The sequence below is a fragment of the Arachis hypogaea genome, chromosome 2 (assembly GCF_003086295.3).
Source record: "Arachis hypogaea cultivar Tifrunner chromosome 2, arahy.Tifrunner.gnm2.J5K5, whole genome shotgun sequence".
In the NCBI taxonomy this organism is placed as follows: domain Eukaryota; kingdom Viridiplantae; phylum Streptophyta; class Magnoliopsida; order Fabales; family Fabaceae; genus Arachis; species Arachis hypogaea.
In genome coordinates, this window is record NC_092037.1 from 2,286,513 (window position 1) to 2,312,293 (window position 25,781).

Sequence of the window (25,781 nt, forward strand, 5' to 3'; positions counted from 1 at the left end):
GTTTTGGCATTTAAATAGCTAAAAAAGGCATCGTATTACTTATTTTGTTAGGTAAATTTTAATAAACATCATTTACGATGTTGTTTTTGGATTATTTGAATGCCAAAACTAAAACGACATCATTTTACAAAGTTTAGTGTGGCATCCGGTTGTTGACAACAGTGTTTCGTTAACATTTGTACGTTGAAAATTGTTTTAAGGACTAACATGAGTTATGTTCACAAAGTTTGAGGACTAAATAGAGGCAATTGAAATTTGAGGAACTAAATTAAGATTTGCGTGTAAGTTCAGGGACCAACTCCGCCTATGTTACAAACTCCGCCTATGTTACACTTGCGGTACATAGCCGGTCCCAAGCCCGGATAAAGGAGGAGGGTTGTGTTAGGTCTTCGGCAACCAACGTAAAAATATAGCCGAACCCCCCATGACATGAATCAAAGACATTATTGCGCTAAAGCTAGGTCGTTACCCGGAAGTAACGCGCCGTATGGCTCGAGTACGGTGTCAAAGCAAGAGCCGCTGCATCGGTGCCCGGATGTAGTGTTAAATGAGCAAGGGTTCTCGCGTTTTCGTGAACGGACGAGGGTAAATAAGCTAGTTCACAAAGGAAAAGGTAAAGGTCGAAGCGACAAAAGGTTGAGATTTGAGACATGGAACATAGGCACTCTAACAGGAAAGTCCATGGAGGTGGTGGATACCATGGCAAGGAGGAAGATTAACATTATGTGCCTACAAGAAACGAAATGGGTTGGTGCAAAGGCTAGGGAGTTGGATTCTTCTGGTTTCAAACTTTGGTATACAGGAAAGGTGAAGAATAGGAATGGAGTTGGAATAATTGTGGATAAGCAGTGGAAGAAGGACGTAGTTGATGTCAAGAGGGTGGGAGATCGGATCATCTCTATCAAACTTGTGGTGGAGGGAGGTGTTTTTCATGTGATTAGCGCCTATGCACCGCAAGTGGGTTCGGACGAACAACACAAGATAAGGTTTTGGGAGGATCTAGAGAGTTTAGTTCAAGGCATATCTTTGGGAGATAAGATTTTCTTAGGAGGAGATTTAAATGGCCATGTTGGGAGAGAAGTGACTGGATATGGGAGTATTCACGGAGGCCATGGTTTCGGGGTGATCAATGCCGAGGGTAAAACTATTTTGGACTTTTCCTCAACTTTTGATCTTCTCATCGCAAATACATGTTTTAAAAAGAGAGACGAACATCTTATAACCTATAAGAGTGGCATGACAAGCTCTCAAATCGACTTCTTCTTGTTGAGGAGAGTCGACCGGAAATTTTGCATTAACTGTAAAATTATCCCGGGAGAGAGTTTGACAACACAACATAGGGTGCTCGTCATGGATTTTCGCGTTGAGCAAAAGTTGAGGAAAAGACATCATACGAAGAACCCAAGGACGAGGTGGTGGCGGATGAAAGGTGAGGAACAAAGAAGCTTCCTAAGACGGGTAGGAGAAGAGGCAAGGTGGGATGGGAATGGAAGCGCGGAAGAGATGTGGAGGGAGATGGCAGAAGTTATTAGAAGAACAGCAAAAGAAAGTTTTGGTGAATCTAAAGGAATAGGACCAAGAGACAAGGAGTCCTGGTGGTGGAATGCGAGTATACAAGAAAAGATAAAGATAAAAAGAGAATGCTTTAAAGAGTGGTCTTTATGCCGCAATGCAGATAACTGGGAAAAATATAAGGCGGCTAAGAAAGAGACAAAAGTGGCTGTAAGTGAAGCAAGAACAAGAGCATATGAGGGTCTCTACAAGTCTTTGGACACGAAAGAAGGAGAAAAAGGTATATATAGAATTGCAAAGAGCCGGGAAAGAAGAACGAGAGATTTGGATCAGGTTAAGTGCATAAAGGATAAGGATGGAGAGGTGTTGGCTCAAGAGGAGAAGATTAATGAAAGGTGGAAGAGCTACTTCTACGAGTTATTTAATGAGGGACAGAAGACTCTTCCGAGCCTTGGTCGATTATGCACAAGGGAAGAAGATCAAAACTTTGACTACTATCGAAGGATTCGAGACTTCGAGGTAAAAGAGGCTCTAAAGCAGATGAAAAATGGCAGGGCAGTAGGACCTGATAATATCCCGATTGAGGTTTGGAAGGGTCTTGGAGGAAAAGGCATCAACTGGTTAACCAAGCTTTTTAATGAGATTTTAAGGTCAAAGAAGATGCCTGATGAGTGGAGAAAGAGCACCTTGGTACCTATCTACAAGAATAAGGGGGATATACAAAGTTGCGGAAATTATAGAGGGATTAAGCTTATGAGTCATACTATGAAGTTATGGGAAAGGGTGATAGAACGGAGGTTGAGAAAAGAGACATAAGTAACAGAGAACCAATTTGGATTTATGCCAGGCAGATCTACCACTGAAGCGATATACCTATTAAGAAGGATGATGGAGAGGTATTGTAGTAATAAAAGGGATCTACACATGGTGTTTATTGATTTGGAAAAAGCGTATGATAGGGTACCAAGGGAGGTCTTATGGAAGGTTTTAGAAAAGAGGAGAGTAAGGATCGCATATATTCGGGCAATTAAAGACATGTATGATGGGGCCACAACTAGTGTGAAGACTCAAGGTGGTGTGACAGAGGAATTCCCTATTGGTATAAGATTACACCAGGGATCATCCTTAAGTCCATACCTTTTCACATTAGTCTTGGAAGTACTCACAGAGCACATCCAAGAGCCTGTGCCATGGTGCATGCTTTTTGCCGATGATATCGTCCTTATGGGAGAGTCAAGGGAAGACCTAAATAAGAAGTTGGAGTTATGGAGAGAAGCTCTAGAAGTGTATGGTCTGTGCATAAGCCGTAGCAAGACGGAATATATGGAATGTAAGTTCAGTCTGAGAAGGGAAAACTCCAATATAGAGGTGAAAATTGGAGAGAACACCTTACGAAAAGTTAAAAGTTTTAAGTATCTTGGGTGCATCATACAGGATAATGGAGAGATTGAACATGATGTAAATCATAGGATCCAAGCAGGTTGGTCAAAATGGCGGAGTGCATCTGGTTTTATATGCGACAAAAAAGTGCCTTTAAAACTTAAAGGTAAATTCTATCGCACCGCTATAAGACCGGCTATGCTGTATGGTACGGAGTGTTGGGCGGCTAAAGGAGAGCACGAACATAAGCTGAGTGTGGCAGAGATGAAGATGTTGAGATGGATGAGTGGTCACACGCGATTGGATAAAATAAGGAATGAAGATATAAGGGAGAGAGTTGGAGTAGCACCCATTGTGGAAAAGATGGTTGAATCGCGTCTCAGGTGGTTTGGACATGTGAGAAGAAGACCGATAGAACATCCAGTCAGGAGGGTGGATGAGATGGAAGATGGACAAAGGGCGAAAGGCAGAGGAAGACCTAAGAAGACCATCCATGAGGTGGTCAAACGAGATCTACATGTAAACGGTCTCTCTGTAGACATGATACATGACAGAGCACAATGGCGTCGTTTGATTCATGTAGCCGACCCCACTTAGTGGGATAAGGTTTTGTTGTTGTTGTTGTTGTTGTTGTGTAAGTTCAGGGACCAAATTGAGTATTATCTCGCAATAAACATTACAAGTGTCATAATTATAATAATTATAAAAAATTTCGGTTACAAATATTCAAATTCTACAACTTATATATATTAAGACTCTTACTACTCTTCATTTCTTAATCTCTTATACTAATTATCAAAAATTTCTTAAATTTAATATAACATTTTTATATATTTTTCATTCTCATTCATTTATTTTTTTCATTATTTACAAACAAAAAAATCGTCAGAAAAGACAAAGTGTAGCCATTAATGCAAATCGAAAAATAAAAAAAATACAGTTTTGTATAACTCTAATATAAATAATCTATGTCTTTTTTAAAAATAAATAAATTCAAAATCTATTTTTCAATATGTTCTCTAAAATATTTTTAATATAACATTTATTAAAATATACTATATAGTATAAATAATCTACCTCTCCGTGTATTGAGCGGATCTCACTCTAGTTTTTTATTAATCTTATGTCATATGCATTTTACAATTTTATACGGATGCGCACAAACTCTAAGCAAAAGAAACAATGGCTTTTTTAGACCTAAAAAGAAAACAAAAAAAACATAGGTTTATATTTTCACAAATGAAAAAACATGTATTATTAACAATGGAAGTTACTTTATTTTTTTTTTGTCATATATATGTTTCCAAGGGATTATGAAAGCTGTTGCACCTATCTTTGATTAGAAGTTAATTAAATTAACTGTTTCAAGCTTGGTAAGATGTAGATTATCATAAATTCTAACATATAAGTAACACTACTTCAGCTAGGATCAATAATGATGTTAATAATCATCATGCCTTTGAATTGTAAATTTAACAAAAAAAAGACAAAGAAAAAGAAAGAAAAAGCCTACAATTCAAGTTTGATACAATCCTTTTGGATATTGAAACTCATTTCATTTGTTTAACATATTGGTTCAAAGTTCAAACATGACTGCTATTGATAGCCAAAGCATTGAATTGAATAATCCAAGCAAGTCCACATGTAGTGTGGATATGATACACTTCAGTCATTAATTTAAACTAGTGTAGATACCAATTAACATGGATGCTGAAATCAGAAAACACTATTGCTTCCCAACACATTAATCCAGTTTACATCTCCATATACATATAGATATACATGTGCAATGAAATCTCGAACATTTGTGAACTTTTACCTGAAAATGATGGAAAAAACAGTAGGAAAAAAATTGTTAAATTATTTTGAAGCTTCACTTTTCTAGCCTCTCAATAAGCTTTATTTTCTTCTAGCCTTCACTCAAAGTTGCAAACCAAAACATGTTATATCGTAAAAGAGCTTTAAAAGAAGATTAAAGAATAGAAGAAAAGGAAACAAGGAAAAACCATATCAAATGTTCCTAGTGTTTAGCAAAAATTTTAGTTTTACAAATAATTTTAGTTTTACAAAATTTTAGTTTTACAAAATAAAACTCAAATTTATTTTGATGATGAACAAACATTATTGAAATAATTAATTACAAAATTATTAATTTGATTTTTATTTAACATATGTTAATTAATAATTTTGTGATGCATGTTTTCTTATTGGGCCAAACAGAAAAGAAGAATTATTGCAAGCCCAATATGCTTAAAACCAATCAGCCTTGTTTAATGTTTCCTATATTATGTGGCTTAAGCAATTTGTGATTATTTGGGCCAGATTGAATTATTACTATAAGCCCAAATTGCAATCTTTGCTAAAAAGACCAATACATGGTCCGAATCCAATAAGCAAAGAAAAGCCAAGTTCCATTGCTTCCAACGGATCTCTTTATTCACCATATGATGGAATTTAAAATTCATTAAAGTTAAGTTAATACATGGAAACTATGAGAGAGAAAGTGTGATTGACATGATGGTGATCATCAATGCTACACGCTACTCAATCAAAGGGAAGTAAAAGCAATCCATTTTAATTAATTTATTCAAACACATTAATTGCTTTTCTTCCTACTTTCTCTTCTCTTTCTACTTGCTTCTCACCTTCGGTCATATCAACACAGAGAAAGCATGGAGGCTATGGCTACACACCGAAGAAAAAAAGAAGGAGTTGCACGCCAAAAGACCACATCAATGATGGCAAGAAAACACAGAGAAAGCATGGAGGCTATGGCTACACACCGAAGAAAAAAAGAAGGAGTTGCACGCCAAAAGACCACATCAATGATGGCAAGAAAACATAAAAAATATTGTGGCTGAGATTCTTATCACTTATGGTAAGATTTTGTGATGAGATCTTGGCTTCTTCATACCAAAAATGGTTGAAGAAGATCTCGGCCAGCAAGGAAAAAATCTTGGAGGGATGGCTTGTCTCTGATTCTGCTCAACCACCACAGGAGGCAGCTACAGTGGCTACGTGATGGAAGAGGCAGAGATTGGAGCAGACGAAGCTATCATCATCATGAAGCATCAAGGGCCAGAAAATCATCTTGGAGAGCAAGCCAAGGATGGAGCGCTCGGATTGATGAAGATTGATGACCAAGGAAGGACTAGAGGTAATTGCATGTTGGGTTTTGCATGAGTTATCTCTTCTCTTTCTCTGGCCGAACCGGTTTGCATGGAGAAGAAAAAGTTGGCTTGGTTTTTGGTTTCAACTGTGGAGGCTTTCCCCTTCTATAAAAAGGGAGAACAGCCACGGCTTGAAGCAAGGAGAAAGTGTGAGAGTGCAAAGCACAGTGTTCTCAGAGCTACCTGAGTTAACAGATTTCTCTTCTCCTTCAATGTATTCTCTTTTGTATTTTTCTGTTTAATTTTGTCATGTCTTGAGTTTCATGGAAAAAAGGCAAACAGTGAGGTTTGTATGAAAAAGCCATAGAGTGGAAAAAGGCAGAGAGTGCAAAATTAAAAGAAAAAGCCATAGATGTCCTTAGAGTTCCTTTGTTCATCTATGTTGTGTTTCATGATTCTGTGAGAATTCCCTTGTAAGTTGGGTTAGCACTTTACAGTTGAAATCTTGGCAGTGACCAAGTCAAGTTCAGTTTGGGATTAGATTCTGGACTTGTCCCAGATAGGAAGGGTAGTTCCTAGGGAGAATTGGTGCTTGTAATCAAGAATGATTATATTGAAATTCCATCATCTTTGTGATCGAGACTGGATGTAGGCTGCACTGCACTTAGCAGCTGAACCAGGATATATCTGGGTGTAATTTTCTCTCTCTTCTACTCCATTTCTGTTTCTACTGCACAGGAGATAAAACTGAAAAATATCTCGTGCCAAGTGACGAGACAAAAAGAAAAGTCTTATGGTTAGGGACAAGACAAAAATAAAAAAGACTCTAGAAAGTATTACAAAGACCAGCAAGTGTTCAGAAGTAAAAAAAGGGGCTAAGATTCAACTCCCTTCTCTTAGCCACTGAAACCATCAAAATTAGTTCAGCATTAAGGCATAAACATCAAATAGTGACAAAGGCAGAAACACAATTTTACCATTAACTGCATATAACTAATAACTAATTTCCTCTAAAATCAAGCTTTCATAACATTTTTGTTTTTCCCAACAGAACAGGAAAAGTAAATTCTAGAATGGAATGAAGTGGAGTAAATTGACCAACCTGAAGCTCAAACCTTGTATAAGATGAAATCTCCGCCATTTGGGGACTTTTACTTCATTACAATCTACCTGCAGAAGATGGATGAAACAAAAGATTTTAATATCTATTTATGGAAGAAATTCTCAAATAAATACACAACATATATAACAATAACAGAGGATATTTCTTTTGAGTACAAGTACAAATTGAGAGATTTCCAATGAATGAAATAAAAAAGAATGCAAATTTTATTGTTGGCGAATCAGATTATGAGTCCAACTAGTTAATAATATGTAAAGAAAGAGAGAACTATTTTCTTTTGAGGAAAAGGAAATTTATACATGTATAATTGAATTGTGGTGGCATGAGAATCGTGAAGTTAGATGATTACCTCTTCAGAAATCTCTATTCAGAACATTTGTTCTCCATTGACTTTAATGGTGGGGATGTGGGAAATTTTAGGCCAAATTTGTTGATGCTTGTTCCTGCAGTGTTCTCCCAGCAAATGACAGTGATAAACTTTAAGTAGCAAGAGAGAGGGAGGCAGCTTTTCTCCTTCCATATTCTCCAGCTTCCAACAGTATGAAATGTGCAATTGTCGGAGGGAGGTGAGGCGGAGAAGCTTGTTGCACTCCAATGTCTCCAGATTATGGAAGCGCCATATCACAAGAGTGATAAGGGAGGGAAGGTGAGGCAGCGAACCCACCTCTGGGTATGACTTTATGCTCTTACACCAAGAACCATTAATAATAAGACGAGTGAGGGCGTGCAAGTTGGGCATCCATGATAGATCCCTCATTTGTTCCTCGCAAATTCCCACTTCAAGTACTTTCAAGTTAGGCGGCAAATCACCCTCTTCCAACCTGCAAATGTTTGGGCAATATGTGTGGAGAGAGTGTAAACTTGGGAATAGACTATTCATGTCACGTGGTAATGCCTCCAACTTGGAGCATTCTATGAGGCTTAGATGAGTCAAGTTGGGTGCAGCCTGTCCTTCTCCTGCTAATGACACTAATTTGTTGCAGAAAGCAATGGAGAGACGTTGAAGAGCAGCGTGTGGTGCCTCTGACATTGACACTGATTCCAGATTCCTACACCAAAATATCTTGAGATTCTTGAGATTGGGAAAGGCATCCAACGACAACGAGGTCAGTGAATCACAGCTGTCAAATATATACAGGCCTACCAAATCATACTTGTGCTGTTGTTGAAGAAATTCCAGTTTTCTGCATTTTATGATTCTCAGATTCTGCAGAGATTTAGATGGTGGCTCTGACATTGAAACTGATTCCAGATTTGAACATCCTTTTATCTCGAGAACTTTGAGATTGGGAAAGGCATCCAACGACAACGAGATCAGTGATGAACTCTCTGAGATGTATATTTCTTGGAGGCAACTTAGATGGTTGATGCTCGTCATTGCCTTAATTGCAGACTCCACCATAGATTCACAACCGCTAAATGATAAAGTATCCCCATAAAGTAGCATCTTTAGAAACCCTCCTTTGTCATGTTGTTGTATTTTCAGTTTGAGAACTTTTGAAACATCCATTGAGGAAGAAACAATTCTCATTAATACATGACTGAGCATATCTCCCTTTAACATTGGACAATCAGTTATTAGAAGACTCTTAAGGTGAGGAAAAGCTTTTGAGTCAGGTAAGTGCCACTCCTCCCAGCATGCCATTTTATCAAATGTCAAAATCTCCAACAAGGGAAAAGGAGGAGCAATATGCAGAGAAGGATTGTCTTCATCCTTGTAAAACTCAATTCCAATGCTGCTGAGCTGACCGAAATCTTGGATGTAGAGGGACTTAAGAGATGGTAGCTGTCCAAGTGAAGGCAGCATGCAGCAATTGTTGCAAGACTCTAGAGATACATGTGTCATAATGTTGTAAGAACAGTGCCCCAACCAATCTGGAAATATTGTACCCCTGTATCCCCTTATTGTCAACTCTTTCAAGCCATTGTGCGGTTCCAAGCTGTGGAGTATCTCTCTCTCAGTTTGTGTATTTGAAACCATATCACCACCTAAAGACCACCCCAAGTATAATTTGCTGATGAGATTCTTGTTTATCATTCTTGCATTCTCTGCTTCTTTCACATCCACAATATTCTCCAACTTCCTAATCTCAAATGAACCTTGAAGATTTGACATCTCTCCTAATTCCTGGATTCCATTGTCTTTGTGCTTGCCCACCACAAAGTAATCTAAAATAGGCATGTGTTTCAATTTACTTATTCCTCTAGGCATTTCTTCCAAAGAAGTTCCCCTAAGATCCAGATGCCGTAAATTCACAAGATTATGCATGCCACTGGGCAACATGGTCAGCTTAGTACATCCATACAATATTAATGTTTGTAGATTATACAAGTTGCACAACGATTCCGGCAACCTATTAATGTTACACCAAGAGAGATTCAAATACCGTAGATGAATCAATTCACCTATTGATTCAGGTAATACATCAAGTTTATGAAAGGATAAAACTCTCAAGTATTTAAACTTTGATTCTCCGCTTTCCATGCTTAACAAATCATCGATATACAACGATGTCCTCAAAGATTCCAATTTCGCAATGGAGTTAGAGACTTTTGTGATTGGAGGACATAAGCTTCGAAGTGGGAAATGTGACAAATGACGAGTGAGAACCTTCTTCTTTTCTTGTCCACCAAGCTCTTCTATTCTATCATAGAAGTCTCCGGCAAGGAATAGTGCCAAGTCATGCAAGAGATCATGCATCACAAATCTCTTAAAATTGTACTTACTTGGTTTAAAAAATAATCTGGAAGCTAATTGTTCAAAATATTTGCTACCAACTTCTTCAAAACTCTCTCCTCTATTTGGTAGCCTTAAAAGATCTTCGGCCATCCATAGCAAAATTAGTTCATCTTTATCCAAAAGATAATCTTTCGGATACAGTGCACAATAAACAAAACAACGTTTCAAATGTGCAGGAAGGTGAAAATAACTAATTAACAATGCTGGAATAATCTTACTGTCATTTGTAGAAAATCTCCAAATATCACTCCTTAAGATTTTTTCCCATTCCTCAGCATCATGCCTTCTGCACAAGCAACCAAGTGTTTCCGCTGCTAATGGCAAACCGTCACACTTCCTCGCAATCCTTTTGCCTATTCCTTCTAGTGTTGGGCTTCCATTTGATTCTGGAAAAGAAGCATTGGCAGCAAACACCGACCAGCAATAGTCTTCTGATAATGGATTGAGATAGTGAGGGTGGTAATTTGTTTGGACAACTGAACCAACATCTTCCTTGCGAGTAGTTAGAAGAATAGTACTTCCCTTAACCCCATATTGAAAAGGGGCGAGAAAATCCTTCCATTGAAGATGATCATTACTCCAAACATCATCCAAAACAACAAAGAACTTCTTTTCAGACAATTCTTTCTTCAAAGCATCTTGAATTGAATTGAAGCTGTCAAGATCCTGTGTATCTGTAGAGATCTCTTTTACAATATTCTTTGTAGTCTCAACAATATTGAAGTTTTCCGAAATGCAAACCCATGCTTTCCGATCAAATCCCACCATCAACTCTGCATTATTGTACATCCATTGAGCCAAAGTAGTTTTACCAACACCACCCATGCCAACAATAGAGATGACAGAGAGGTGATGCTCATTGTTGTCATTCAGCATCTTGATTAAGGCCTTCTTGTCATCCTCCCTGCCACACACATTCCCTTTTACAAGAGAAGTGGATGGAGTTTTCCAGGAGAAGCTAGCAGTGGAAATCTTTTCAAGCCCAAGCTTTCCTTTGCGTTTCTCAAGATCTTCTATCCTTCTAACCACCCTTTCTATCTCATTCACCATCTGCCTATCTTCAGAATTGAAGATTCTACCCAAGAGAGTGACCTTTTGAGTTGCAGCTTTGGTGCAGACGCGGTCCAGCAAGTCATCAGCAGTGTAAAGAGCATCTCGGAGAGAGTTGAGCCACCCTTCACATCATGGTTATCTAGTTGCTTGAGCTCTGCATCATCAGCAAGAGCTCCAGCATCCATGAGAGCATTCCTCAGCCTCTCAACCAAGTCAGAGCTAAGCTTCTTGCCCGCAACCAATTTGACAGCATCAGCAGAAATGAGCCTGTCCAAGACAACATTAATGAAGCCAGACAGAAAAGCTCCACCAACAAGAACTCCAGCCATGATCTCAAACAAGATCAAAGTAATCAAATTTTAAGAATAGAAGGAAAGAACTAAGCTTAAAGTTTTCAGAATAGAAGGAAAGAACAATTCTTTACAATTGCAAGTTAGGAACAAGACGTGGTATTATTCTCCGAGATAACTTAATTCAAAACAGTGGAGTAACTTTTCATTTTTATAACACTATACTTTAAATGTTATTGCCATTTTGGAAGGTGCACCGTAATTGCATAAAACCTTTAATGTTTAATCATATTCCTACTTTTTGAAAGATGCAATGAGATTGCAAGATGTGTAAAGTTCAAACTTTTTTAGGACCAATGGAAATGTAGTCTTTACCAGAAAGAATCTGAATAATTTGCTTCATATAATTGTGACTGACTTCCACAATATGAATTTCATTATTAGTATTTTTTTTATTATTTTTATCCAATCCAAATTGAGATGGTTAATCACCACCAGATTGTTTTATAAAAGTTACTCAAGCTATTAATACCACTAAAATATCTCATTTTTTATCTTTACAAATTTTGATATCCATGCATGTCATCTAACAAAAGCTCCCACTTCTACCAATTAATGCACATGTACTTCTGAAAGATGATGTTTCACTTTCAGATTAGATTTTGTTCTACAAATACTTTTTTTTTTGTGAACTATTAAAATATTTTCTGATGCATTAATTACCATTTCAATATTAAGAAAACGATTTTTCAATATCTAAGTTTTTAACCATCCAAACTTCCTCCAAGTTGATCTATTGCATGTTGGAAGTAATTCTAGACTTGCTTTGCTCAAACCATACAACAAAATCAACAGCAGAAGGTAATTTATTACATAGTTGATCTACTGCTTAACTCACATTTAAATACATCCATAACATTAAGAGTTTGTTTGCTAACTATCTTATCTGACTCCATAGTCTCAATATATCTGCATCTGTCTTAAGACACTTATCAAACTCAAACTAAGAGTTTATTCCTTAATTACTCAGTATAAGAAACATTTGGACTAATCTGGTATTAACATACACACTAAAAAAAATCCACACCAAAACAATCTTACATACACACTAAAAAAAAAAATCTTACCTACCACATAACTAATCTGGTATTAACATACATGAATATGTGCTTTTGGAAACAGCCGTCTTTTTTATTTTATTTCAGTAAATTTGGGATATGGTGCACAAATACTCATTTTATTATCATTGAATCTTAGTATGATCTTTATTTTTTATGTTTAAATTTGTAGTGTTCATCTTTGGAATATAATGAACAAATATTTATTTTACCATTGATCGCTCGTGACTAAGTAGTAATAGAATTCCAAATTGAACTCATGTATTAATGCATTGGATATCAACCATAAAACAACAAAGAAATATACAAATAAAAAGAAAAAGAAAAGTTATGATTTGATGTGAATTGATATTCACAACTCCTTCACCTGTTATTCTCCTTCATGCTAATTAGCAACTTTATCATCTTTTCGCCCCATGTGCTATTACTAATTTTCATAATGGCATCCGTTATCTTTCAATCTTATTTGTTCTTTGGAAAAACAAAAGTAAAGGTGGAAAATGATTCTTCATTTCTTTTGCTTCTTTTGACTAAAACTGGCATTCAATATCCATTCCAGCCAAAACTGCCTGAAACACAAATTATATATATACATTTCTGGACTAAGTGTTTGTCATAATGTCATCACAATAACCACAAACACACTTATGTGAATACCTCATGAACACAATGTTGGATTATTGGTTTGATTTTAGAGTTAGCAGTGAAAAGACATGACACCCAAAAACAGGAAGTCAAAACAGAAGTAGAGCAATTATAAAGAAACTAAAGTGATTCATGGTTATAATACTACAAGTCATAAAAGAAAAAATTTTCCATACACATAATACACTGAATTTACATAAAAATAAGCCTGTATATTTGTAGCTATCCTCTTCAATTCAGTCCAAAAAGATCAAATATTCTATGATAATGCTTTTTCTTGAATCATTTGAATCCCACTGCAGGTTAATATATATACAAACTGCACATACCATTTTATAACTCTTTTCTTTCCACAAATCAAGCTATTATTTTATTTTTTCTGTGCAAAACACCAATAACAAAATTATAGAGAGGAAGAGAGAAACATACCAACAAAAAAAGAATCTTTTCAACAAAAAAGATGTTCACTGTCCTTCAAATTTTGTTTCATGTTAATTCTTATGTTCTTTTGTAAATATGATTTTATTGAAAAATATGAATGTTAATAAGTATTAGAGAGAGCAATGAGTTTGTGAAAGAATGAAAAGATATTTGTTGAACTACAAGTGCAAAGTGAGAGGTTCCGAGATAAATGAAAGAAAAGAATGCAATTTGGCATACGAGTTCAATTGTCTTTTTTCTCTTGAAGGAAATGGAAAATTATGCGAGTGTGAATTTAGCATGAGAAACATGAAGATTAGAGAACTACCTGCTCAGAAATCTCTATTCAGAAAATTTAATGGTGGGGATGTGGGAAATTTTGGGCCAGATCAGTTGATGCTTGTTCTTGGAGTGTTCTCCCAGCAAACCACACCTTGTAAGTTGAAGTAGCAAGAGAGAGGTAGGCAGCTTTTCTCCTTCCATATCCTTCAGCTTGTTGCAGAATGAAATGTGTAGTTGTTGAAGGGAGGTGAGGCGGAGAAGCTCGTTGCACTCCAATGTCTCCAAATTATGGAAGTGCCATATCTCAAGAGTGGTAAGGGAGGGAAGGTGAGGCAGCCAACCCACCTCTGGGTATGACTTTATGTTCTTACACTTATAACCATTAATTGTGAGATGAGTGAGGGCGTGCAAGTTGCCCATCCATGATAGATCCCTCATTTGTTGTTCGCAAATTCCCACTTCAAGTGATTTCAAGTTAGGCGGCAAACCACCCTCTCCCAACCTGCATATGTTTGGGCAACCCTTTATCTTGAGAGAGTGTAAACTTGGAAGTGGACTCTTCATGTCACGTGGTAATGCCATCAACTTTGAGCAGAAGCTGACTTGAAGATGAGTCAATTTGGGTGCATCCAGTCCTTCTCCTGCAAATGACACTAATTTGGAGCATCCACTGATGGAGAGACGTTGAAGAGCAGCGTGTGGTGCCTCTGACATTGACACTGATTCCAGATTCCTACACCTATCTATCTGGAGATTCTTGAGATTGGGAAAGACATCCAACGACAAGGAGGTCAGTGAATCACAGCTGTCATGAATTTGTAGCTCAACCAAATGATACTTGTGCGGCTGTAGCTGGGGGAATTCTAGTTTTCTACACCTCAAGATGTGTATTTGTTGGAGGCAACGTAGATGGTTGATGCTCATCATTGCCTTAAATGCAGACTCCATCACAGATTCACTTCCCCTAATTGTTAAAGTATCCCCATCAAGAAACATGGCCTCGGTGTGCCGTCTTATGTGGTCACCTATAAGTAGTTTGCGAACTTTGGAAACATCCGACAAAGAAGAAACTATTCTGAAGAATACCTGATTAAGCATCTCTTCCTTCAACATTCGGCAATTTGTTATTTGAAGCTTCCTAAGTTGAGGAAAAGTTTCCGATTCAGACACGTGCCACACCTCCCAACATGCCATGTTATCAAACTCCAAAGTCTCCAGTGAGGGAAACGGTGCAATACGCGAAGAATGATGATCTCCTTCATTCTTGTAAAACTCCTCGCCAATACTCCTCAGCTGACCGAAACCTCGAATGCGCAGCAACTTGAGAGATGGCAGCTGTCCAAGTGAAGGCAGCATGCAGCAATTCTTGCAAGACTTTAGAGATACACGTGTCATGTTTTCGTAGGAACAGTTCCCCAACCAATCTGGAAATATTGTACCCTTGTATCCCCATATTCTCAACACTTTCAACCCACTGCGCGGTTGCAACTTATCGAGGATGTCTCTTTCTTTTTGTGTACTTGAAACCAAATCATCACCTGAAGACCATTCCAAACATAATTCATCAATGTGCTTCTTATCCATTATCTTTGCCCTCATTGCTTCTTTCACATCAACAATATTCTCCAACTTCTTAATCTCAACGGATCCATGAAGATTTACCAGCCCTCCTAACTCCTGGATTCCATTGTCTTCGTACTTGCCAACTACAAAGTAACTTAGAATGTGCAATTGATTCAATTTGCTCATTTTTCCGGGCATTTCTTCCAAAGAAGTTCCTCTAATATCAAGATGCCGCAAACTCACAAGATTATGCAAACCACTAGGCAGCGTAGCTAGCTTACGACAATAATACAATTTCAGTGTTTGCAAATTACACAAGCTGCACAAAGACTCTGGCAACGTCTTAATATAAGTCCAAGAGAGGTCCAAGTAGCGCAGATGGATCAATTCTCCTATTGAATTAGGCACCACATCAAGTTTTGTAAATGATAAAACTCGCAAGTATTTAAACTTTGATGCTATGCTTTCCATGCTAAACAAATCGTTGACATACAAGGATGTCCTCAAAGATTCCAGTGTAACAATGGAATTAAAAGTTTTTGAGACTGAAAATTTTCCAGATTTCAAATGACGAGTAAGACTCCTCAACACCTCTTCTTCACCAAGTTCATCTAATCTACAGTAGAAATCTCCAGCAAGGAATATTGCCAAGTCATGTAAGAGATCATGCATCACAAAATAGTCATGGTGATGCTTTTTAAAAATTAATCTAGAAGCTAAATCGTCAAAATATTTGCTACCAACTTCTTCTAAAGTCTCTCTTCTATTTGATACCCGTAATAGATCTTCTGCCATCCACAACAAGATTAATTCGTCTTTCTCAAATTGATAATCTTTGGGAAACAATGAGCAATAAACAAAACAACGTTTCAAATATGGAGGGAGATGATAGTAGCTTATTAATAATGCTGGGATTATCTTACTGTCATTCGTAGAAAACTCCCAAATATCACTCTTTAATATTTCCCCCCACTCCTCAGCGTCATGGTTTCTGCACAAGCAACCAAGTGTTTCTGCTGCTAATGGCAGACCATCACACTTCTTAGCTATCTTTTTGCCTATTTCTTCTAGTGCAGGGCTCCCATTTGATTCTGGAAAAGATGCACTAGATGCAAACACCGACCAACATTGATCTTCTGACAACGTGTTGAGGACGAGAGGTTGATAATTTGTTTGAGCAACTAAACCAACATTTTCCTTGCGAGTAGTGAGAAGAATAGTACTTCCCTTAGCCCCGTATTGAAAAGGGGTTATAAAATTTCTCCATTGATGTTGATCATTACTCCAAACATCATCCAAGACAACAAAGAACTTCTTATTCAACAATTTTTCTTTCAAAGAATGTTGAAGTGAATTGAAATCGTCGAGACTACAAGTACCTCCAAGGATCCCCTTCATGACATTCCTTGTAATCTCAACAATATCAAAATTTTCTGAAACACAAACCCATGCCTTCAGATCAAATCCCTTCATGAACTCCTCTTCATTGTTGTACACCCATTGGGCTAAAGTTGTTTTACCAACCCCACCAATGCCAACAATAGAGATTACAGAGAGGTGATGCTCTTTGTTGTCATTCAGCATCTGGACTAAGGCCTTCTGGTCATCCTCCCTGCCATACACATTCCCTCTTGCAAGAGAAGTGGATGGAACTCTCCATGAGGAGCTACCCGTGGGAATCTTTTCAAGGCCAAGGCTTTCTTTACATCTCTCAAGATCTTCAATAGTTCTAACCACCTCTTCTATCTGATTGACCATCTGCCTTTCTTCGAAATTGAGGAAGCTAGGCAAGAAAGTTCCTACCTTCTTCTGAGTTGCAGCTTTGATGCAGAAACGGTCCAGCAAGTCATCAGCCTTGTAGACAGCATCCCTCAGATCATCCAGCCACTTCCTCACAAATTGGTTACCAAACTGCTTCTGCTCCGCGTCAGCAACCAGAGCTTCAGCAGCCAAGAGAGCAGTCTTCAGCCTTCTCACCAACTCAGGACCAAGCTTCTTCCCCACAACCAAGTTGTAAGTCTCAGCTGAAATGAACCTCTCCAGGAGAACAGTGATGAAACCAGACAGAAAAGCTTCACCCACTTTGTTCATGGTGATCTCAAGGAAAAGTAAGAGTACTCTGCAGATTAGAATGAGAGTAACAATGCTCACAAGTTTGTAACTGAACTCAGGAATTTGAGTCTCAAAAGTGTAAAGTAAGAGGTAACTATACAAAATTCGGTATAAGTGGATTGCTTAGCTGGCTTTGCACTAACTCCATTTGTTAATTCTTGTTTAAAAGAAAAAAGATGTAACACATTGTTTAATAGCAAGGTATTGGTGGTCTTTGTGGAAATTATATAAAACTAAGAAGCAATGTAACTGCACATGTAACTGCATTTCAATATTCAACATTTTTCATAATGACATCGTTATCTTTGAATCTTATATTTCCTTTGAAAAAACAAAAGAAAAGTGGTATTTGTCATCACAAAAACCAACACACATTAGCAATAAGACGTGATAACTTAGAAAATTCATAGCAGGGGAGAGCTTAATTGGCTTTGCTCTAACTTTTTCATTTTTTTAATTCTTTGTTGCATGTGGTGTTGTTTCCGTGTCACCAACGGACACTGCTAGTCTTTGAGGAAACTATATTAAACTTTGGGCACCATATTTTTTGTATGGATATAACAATAATGCATGCTAGTTGTGTTATTTTAATAACAATAATGCATGTTAGTTATCTTATTTTAATAACAATAATGCATGCTAGTTGTGTTATTTTAATAACAATAATGCATGTTAGTTGTCTTATTTTAATAATTTGTACAGTGATAATATATTAGTTTATTGTTTCTAAAACAAAGGGAAAAGAATGCAGTTACATCAACGCAATAACACATTTAATCTGCTCCAGAAATAATGTTTATCATCATACAACATAATAACTAATAAACTAACAGCAATAATCATATTCAGTACATAGGTTGATTTAGCAACAACTTTGTCATACATAATCTCTTCTACACTGAGCAGATGGTCACCTAAATACATCAAGAAGATGAATTTGCCAAATTTCACCCGAAAAGCAGCTGCTGTTCATGATTTCTATTGAGCCAAGTGTTGTCTATTTTTCGAATCTTTGACCTTCTCTGCTCAATCTTCAATGTATCTCCTGCAGGACTCAGAGGTTACACAAATACACAAAGTAAAAAGATTTCAAGACTAAGTGTTTGTCATCACAAAAAACCAAGCACACACTTATCATTCTACAAACTTTGTTTTCTTTTTATTTTCTATACCCTTTTGTGAGAATGCATAATAATGCAGTTATGTGAATATCTCATGAACACAATGTTGGATCATTCTTTAATTATGTCCCCAAAGATCAAATATTCTATGACAAACTGCACATATCAGGATAACTAGAATTACCTGCTCAGAAACCTCTACTCAGAAAATTTGCTTGCCATCGACGTGAATGGTGGGAATGTGGGAAATTTTGGACCAAATTTGTTGATGCTTGTTCTTGCAGCGTTTGCGCAGCAAATGACAGGCATCAATCTGAAGTAGTAAGAGAGAAGCAGGCAGCTTTTCTCCTGCAATATTTTCCAGCTTCTTACACCATGAAATGTGCAATTGTTGAAGGGAGGTGAGGCGGAGAAGCTCATTGCATTCCAATGTCTCCAGATTATCAAACGCTTGGATATGTAGAGTGGTAAGGGAGGGAAGGCGAGGCAGCCAACCCACCTCTGGGTATGACTTTATTCTGCTCACACTGTGATGATCTGAGATGGTAAGATGAGTGAGGTTGTCCAAGTTGCCCAACCATGATAGACCCCTCACTTGTTCCTCGCAATCTCCTACACTAAGCTCTTTCAGGTTAGCCGGCAAACCACCCTCTGGCCACCTACAAATGTTTGGGCAACCTTGTATGTCCAGAGAGTGTAAGTTTGGGAGAAGACTATTCATGTCAGATGGCAATGACACAAATTTGGAGCATTGACTGATTGTGAGACGTTGAAGAGCAGTGTGTGGTGGCTCTGACATTGACACTGATTCCAGATTTGAACACCATTCTATCTCCAGATTCTCGAGATTGGGAAAGGCATCCAATGACAATGAAGTCAGTGAAGCACAGCTTTCATATATTTGTAGGTTTACCAAATCATACTTGTGTTGTTGCTGGAGTAATTCAATTTGGCGGCAATTAAAGATTTTGAGCTTTTGCAAAGATTTGGGTAAACAATTGCCCCCCAAGGATACAACAGATGAACACCCTGAGATTTCTATTTCTTGGAGGGAAGTTAGATGGTGGATGATCCTTGCCTTAAATGCAGACTCCACCACACATTCAAATCCCCTAATTGATAAACTATCCTCATCAAGGCTCATCTTTTTATACCATCTTTCACCATCTTCTTGTATTTCCAGTTGGCTCACTTTGGAAACATCCGATGAGGAAAAAACGATTCTCATTAATACCTGATTAAGCATATCTCCCTTTAACATTGGACAATCTCTTATTTCAAGGCTCTTAAGCTGAGGAAAGGCTTCTGAGTCAGGTAAGTGCCACTCCTCCCAACTTGGCATATTATAAAATATCAATTCCTCCAGTGAGGAAAACGGTGCAATAGGCGAAGAATGTTGATGGCCTTCATTCTTGTAAAACTCCTTGCCAATGCTCTTCAGTTCATCAAACCTTTCAATGCGGAGGGACTTAAGAGATGGCAGCTGTCCAAGTGAAGGCAGCATGTAGCAATTCTTGCAACACTTTAGAGATACACTTGTCATGTTTTGGTAGAAGGAATGCCCAATCCAATCTGGAAATATTTTACCTTTGTATCCATCAACAGTCAACTGTTTCAAGCCAGTGTGTGGTTGCAAGCCCCAAAGTATATCTTGTTCATCAGTATGTGTGTTTGAAACCATATCATCACCTGAAGATAGAGACCATTTCAACAATAATTCGTCAATGTGCTTCTTATCTATTATCCTTGCACTCCTTGCCTCATTGCCATCAACCACATTCTCCAATTTCTCAATCTCAAGTGATCCATGAAGATTTAAAAGCCCTCCTAACTCTTGAATTCCATTGTCTTCTTGCTTTCCCACCACAAACTTGCTTAAAATGTGCAACTGTTTTAATTTGCTCATTCCTTTTGGCATTTCTTTCAGAGGAGTACCCCTTATATCAAGACACTGCAAATTCACAAGATTACACATGCCATTGGGCAGCATAGTCAGCTTTGAACAATCTTCTAGCTTTAATATTTGTAAATTACACAAATTGCACAGTGACTCGGGCAATATCTGAACATCACTTCTAGAGAGACCTAAATAGCGCAGTTGGATCAATTTACCTATTGAATCAGGAAATATATTGAGTCTATCAAAGGACAAAACTCTCAAGTATTTATTCTTTGACAATATGTCATATGGTAATGTTGCGCGCTCATCCCGGATATAAGGTATATCATTGATATATAATAATGTCCTCAAAGATTTTATTTCACTAGAGGAGCATGCTTTCTCAGGGATTGAATGAGTGTATGACAAATGACGAGTTAGAATATTCCTCTCTTCCTTTTCACCAAGTTCTTTTGAGAATCTACAATAAAGATCTCCAGCAAGAAAAGTTGCCAGGTCATGCATGAGATCATGCATCACAAAATACTTCCTAGCATAGTGCTCAGCCTGCTTGAAAAATAGTCTTGAAGACAAGTCATCAAAACACTCGCAACCAACTTCTTCTAAAGTCTCTCCCTTCCTTGGTGGTCGTAAAAGATCTTCAGCCATCCATAGCAAGATTAATTCATCTTTGTCAAATTGATAATCTTTGGGATACAACGAACAATAAACAAAGCAGCGTTTTAAATGTGCAGGAAGATGATAGTAACTTATTAACAATGCAGGAACAATTTTACTATTTGACATAGGAAATTCCCAAATGTCATTCGATAGTATTCTATTCCATTCTTCAACACGACGCTCTGAGTGCAACAAGCGTCCAAGTGTTTCCGCAGCTAATGGCAAACCATCACACCTCTCGACAATCTTTCTACCTATTTCTTCCAGTTCCGAGCTCCCATTTGACTCAGGAAAGGATGCATTGTCCGCAAAAATAGACCAACAATAATCATCTGACAGTTCCTTGAGAGTGTAAGAGTTATAGTGTTGGACTATTCGACCAACATTTACCTTGCGGGTAGTTAGGAGAATAGTGCTTCCCTTTCTCCCATGTTGAAAAGGGGTGATAAAACTATTCCACTTGTCAGCATCTTCACTCCAAACATCATCCAAAACAATGAAGAACTTCTTTTCTGACAGTTTTTTCTTCAAATCTTGCTGAAGTAGATCAAAGTTGTCAAGACTACAAACACCTGAAGAGATCCCCTTTATAACATTCTTAGTAGTCTCAACAACATCAAAATTTTCAGAAACACAAATCCATGCTTTCAGATCAACCCCGTCCATCAAATCCTTGTTGTTGTACAAGCATTGTGCTAAAGTAGTTTTACCAACCCCGCCCATACCAACAATAGAGATGACGGACAAGTTATGATTATTGTTGTCATTTAGCATCTTGATTAATGCCTGTTTGTCATCATCCCTGCCATAGACAGTCCCCCTTTCAAGAGAAGTGGATGGAGTTCTCCATGAGGAGCTACCCGTTGGAATCTCTTTCAGACCAAGGCTATCTTTAAGTTTCTGAAGATCTTCTATTCTTTTAACCACCTCGTTTATCTTAGCCACCATCTTCCTAACAGATAAATTAAGGCGGAGAGGAAGGCGAACGCGTACCTTCTTGCGAATTCGAGCTTTGATGAAGACACGGTCCAGCAAGTCATCAGCAGTGTAGAGAGCATCCCTGAGACTATCAAGCCATTTCCTCACATGATCGTTTCCAAACTGCTTCTGCTCGGCGTCAGCAGCCAGAGCTTTGGCAGCCAAGAGAGCAGTCTTGAGCCTCTCAACCAACTTGCGGTTCAGCTTCTTGCTCACCACCGAGTTGACAAACTCAGGTGAAATGAGCCTGTTAAGAACAAGGCTGATGGAGCCAGAAACTAAAGCTCCAACAACAAGTGCTTCAGCCATGATATGATACAAATCACAACAACAGCAAATGAATCAGTGAGTGATTGGATTCTCAGAATGTAAGGAAGAGAGAGATATTTACTTCATTTCTATATTCTTCTTTGAAGGTTGAAACACAATATTCAAATAGCAAAAGGGTGACCAACCGAAACTAGTCTTTCTGGAAATTAATTAACTATATAATTTAATGTAGGTTCATCATCATATGATATCAATGGATATCATTATTAATAACAATAATGGATAGTATGAGATTAAAATATGTTGGCATTTGGCAATATCGCATAGACATTGACTTCAAGCGGTAGATGCCTTCAAGGTTACTCTTCTGTGTTTTTAATTCCAAGAGATGCAACAAATTAAAATTGCAACTTGAGGAAGGTTTCAGACTTTTTTCACAACCCAACTAATATTTTAATAAATAGTTGAATAGTTGAAACATTTAAATAGGCAAATAATTGAAATGATTATTAAATTTAATTGTGATAGTCTGATAGAAGAATGTGAAATACCTATTCAGTATTCACATGTCTAAACAATATTTTTTCTTTTTTACTAGAGAATTAATTTACGTAGAAATGATTATATTAGATGAAAAGGTACAAAACAAATATATTTATTGTATTTTTAAATTGAATTTACGAAATAAATACTTTAATTATTTTTGCTTTTTATACTTTTTATATTATTTTATAATAGTTTATATATAATTGTATTTTAATATTGTTAAAATTATACTTCGTTCAATATGCTATTCTTTGTTCTTTTTCTAATAACTTACAAAAAATGCAATCAATTTTTTTTAACTAATTATTAACTATGCACCTATGAAAAAAAATATGATGAACAAATTCAAACGTTTGTTACAAGAAAGAAAAACCTATACTATAAAAAATTTGAAAATAGAAGATGCAAATGATTTGTAAAATTCCTACAATACCCCTTGTTCCTCTTTTTTTCAAACCAAACCCTAATCCACTTCTAACACACTCACTCACCTCTCACTCCCCTCACACCCTTTTCCTCACAGCACACACACCCAGACTCTGACGGAAAAAGAAAGAAAGAAAAAGGAAAGAGAGAAAAGGGGAGACCACGAGAAGAGAAGGGAGGAGGAAGGCGGGAGCTGTCCACGCCGAGCCACCATGCGAGGAGAGAGAGAGTCCCACCTCATCACCGCCGACCTGGAGCACGCCGTTCGTGTCCCGTCGCGTCGCCGCCAGCCGCGTCCAGCTCGCTGCAGTTGCGTCGCCATCAGAGGCTAGAACCGAGAGAGATGCGTCCGAGAGGGGAACAAGTGCGAAAGAGGAGACGCGGAAGAAGGACTGCCGCCATTCTGCCTCGCCGCCGTCGAACTGCTACAGCCGTCACGCCTTGTCTCCGTTGCCGCTAAGCTTCAACCACCGCCATCTTTGTTGGGGGTCATTGTCATTGCTGAATGAAGAGGGAGAGTTTGAGTCGGCCAGTTAAGAGAGGAAGAAAGAGTCGCGATGGAGGAGCCGTCCACCATCATCGCGTCTGCTGTTGCCATCAATGGAGCTCGTCGTCAGGAGAGCATCACCGACGTCACTGCTAATGAACCGTCTCCGTCCCTGTTTTGATCTTGCTCAGCCCCACACCCCCTTCATTTTTGTCTCTAAATCAGCACAATTTTTCCCCTGTTCTGATTCCATTTATGAAACTGTAACGCTTCCACCTTTACTCTGCTATATTTTCTTAGTTTCTTACATGCTCTGGTTTTAATTGCGATAATATGTCTCTGTTTTAGTGCTATTGCCCTACTTTTGTTGCATTTCTGCTGGAAATTATCTTGAGCACTGGTATTAGTGCTATCATGGAACGGTTGGAGCTGTCGATGTTATGATTACATATGCGATGTAGCCGTGGAAGTTGCTGCCACCGTCTCGATCCAAATTTTGAGCTCATTCATTTCATTTTACTTCAATCCTCCTCACCTTGGATTCTGGCACTCCGGATTCGATATCTTCGGTCCCTTAGGACCATGTTGTGAGTAGGCTTTACATTTATAATTATTTGGCTTTACATCTATAATTATTTTGATATATGCTGCTTGAATTTATGACTATACTTACGAGTTATTAACAAAGGATTTGAATTTGATTTTAATAATGGATTTATTAGAATTAAATATTATTTTTGTAAAATTTGAATTTTTAATCTGCACATGAGACTATATACATGTTTGATGAAGTTTTGTATTATTTTAGAATATTCGATTTTATTGAATATGTGTTTTTGAAACATTAAAGTATTATGAATACTCACTCATATACTATGAATTTGTAAAGTATATTTGACATTTCATATGATTGAAAAGGATTTTGATAAGAGAGTATTATTTGATATGATTTGATAATGTATATATTTGAAAGATCAAAGATTGGTTGTATTTGAAATTATATGTTTTGAATTGGTTTGGGAGGCTCATATTAGAAAACCGTAGTTAACGGCGGTTATGACGTTAACCTAGATGCATCTGGCTCAGATCTCAGCTAGCAGGGGCGTTGCTAGCCTAACGTATAGGCCACACGTTGGATCTGTTTTTTCGTACGGATACACGAGAGGAAAGGGCTACCCTTAGAGGTGGAGCCGCCCAAGTGTGGACTATTTTATTTGATTTCTGTATGAGAACTCCCTTATTGATTCACTCATTCATATAAATTATTATTTTCTAAAATAAATTATTTTTATAATAATATTTCTATGGTATCATGTAAATTATAGATGTACTGTCTAGTCACTGGGTTGCAAAACTCACTCCCTTTTTTTAAATATTTTCCAGGAATAAATATTTGATTATGTGAGTATTTCTATTCAAGAGTAATGATCTGCAATGGGTATCTAGTCCTTGTTGAGTTCTTAGGCGTCATCTGCTCCATATGTCACAGGCAGGATCCATTCATATTTATTTATTTTATTTTTGTTAAAAATATGTAATTATTTATTCAAAAAAAAAATTTGTAAATTTATCAAAAATATGTGTAACCTTCTTATTTATCTTATATTCGAATCAGTTAGGCTTGCTAGGGAACTATTTTCCTGAGCGCCAGTCATGACTCATTTTGGGCTGTGACAAAATGGTATCAGAGCTTAGGTTTAATCTGTGTAATATGGAGCAAGTGTCCTATGAATGAATCACAATTGTATAAATAGAAGCGCGCCTATTTGTACAAATTGTGCCCTATCAAAGGCCTATAGGAATGTCCTCCTTGTCCTCTATGTCATTGTTGTCTTCTGATTATTGAGGGCATGCGTTCTCTGCCGCTTATTACTACTCCTGTCCTTTTGTACCCAATCTTGACATATCCTTTGGTAGATTTTCTCAAATGTGTTTTTACAAGGGTTTCAGTTTTGGTTCCGGTTCGCGATTTCTCTCCTAGCTAGTTCTAATTTTCTCCGATTTTGTGAATGTGTGCTTTAATCTTCTTTGTCTTTGGGTTGTTC

At 37.5% G+C, this 25,781-nt stretch overlaps 4 protein-coding genes across 5 annotated transcripts in view; all 4 read right to left on the reverse strand.

Moving 5' to 3' along the window:
- Positions 1 to 25,781, reverse strand: part of LOC112732510 (putative disease resistance RPP13-like protein 1) — a 122,522-nt gene that overhangs the window by 5,066 nt on the left and 91,675 nt on the right. The gene's annotated exons all lie outside the window — the stretch shown is intronic.
- Positions 6,396 to 11,069, reverse strand: LOC112762111 (putative disease resistance protein At3g14460). Its single transcript, XM_029294013.2, has 3 exons — positions 7,475 to 11,069; positions 7,105 to 7,172; positions 6,396 to 6,749 (listed from the first exon to the last, which is right to left on the reverse strand). Exon 1 carries the CDS (start codon positions 10,913 to 10,915, stop codon positions 7,493 to 7,495), a length of 3,423 nt encoding a protein of 1,140 aa, XP_029149846.2. The 5' UTR covers positions 10,916 to 11,069; the 3' UTR covers positions 6,396 to 6,749; positions 7,105 to 7,172; positions 7,475 to 7,492.
- On the reverse strand, positions 11,050 to 17,769 carry LOC112732518 (putative disease resistance RPP13-like protein 1). 2 transcript variants are annotated; one of them, XM_025781272.3, is made up of 2 exons: positions 13,720 to 17,769; positions 11,050 to 11,185 (listed from the first exon to the last, which is right to left on the reverse strand). In XM_025781272.3, exon 1 carries the CDS (start codon positions 17,325 to 17,327, stop codon positions 13,734 to 13,736), a length of 3,594 nt encoding a protein of 1,197 aa, XP_025637057.1. In that variant the 5' UTR covers positions 17,328 to 17,769; the 3' UTR covers positions 11,050 to 11,185; positions 13,720 to 13,733. The 2 variants fall into 2 exon arrangements, with proteins under 2 accessions (XP_025637057.1, XP_025637052.1); XM_025781267.3 differs by lacking the exon at positions 11,050 to 11,185 and adding an exon at positions 12,568 to 12,895.
- On the reverse strand, positions 18,100 to 22,702 carry LOC112732528 (putative disease resistance RPP13-like protein 1). The gene is made up of 2 exons (XM_025781278.3): positions 18,654 to 22,702; positions 18,100 to 18,393 (listed from the first exon to the last, which is right to left on the reverse strand). Exon 1 carries the CDS (start codon positions 22,314 to 22,316, stop codon positions 18,672 to 18,674), a length of 3,645 nt encoding a protein of 1,214 aa, XP_025637063.1. The 5' UTR covers positions 22,317 to 22,702; the 3' UTR covers positions 18,100 to 18,393; positions 18,654 to 18,671.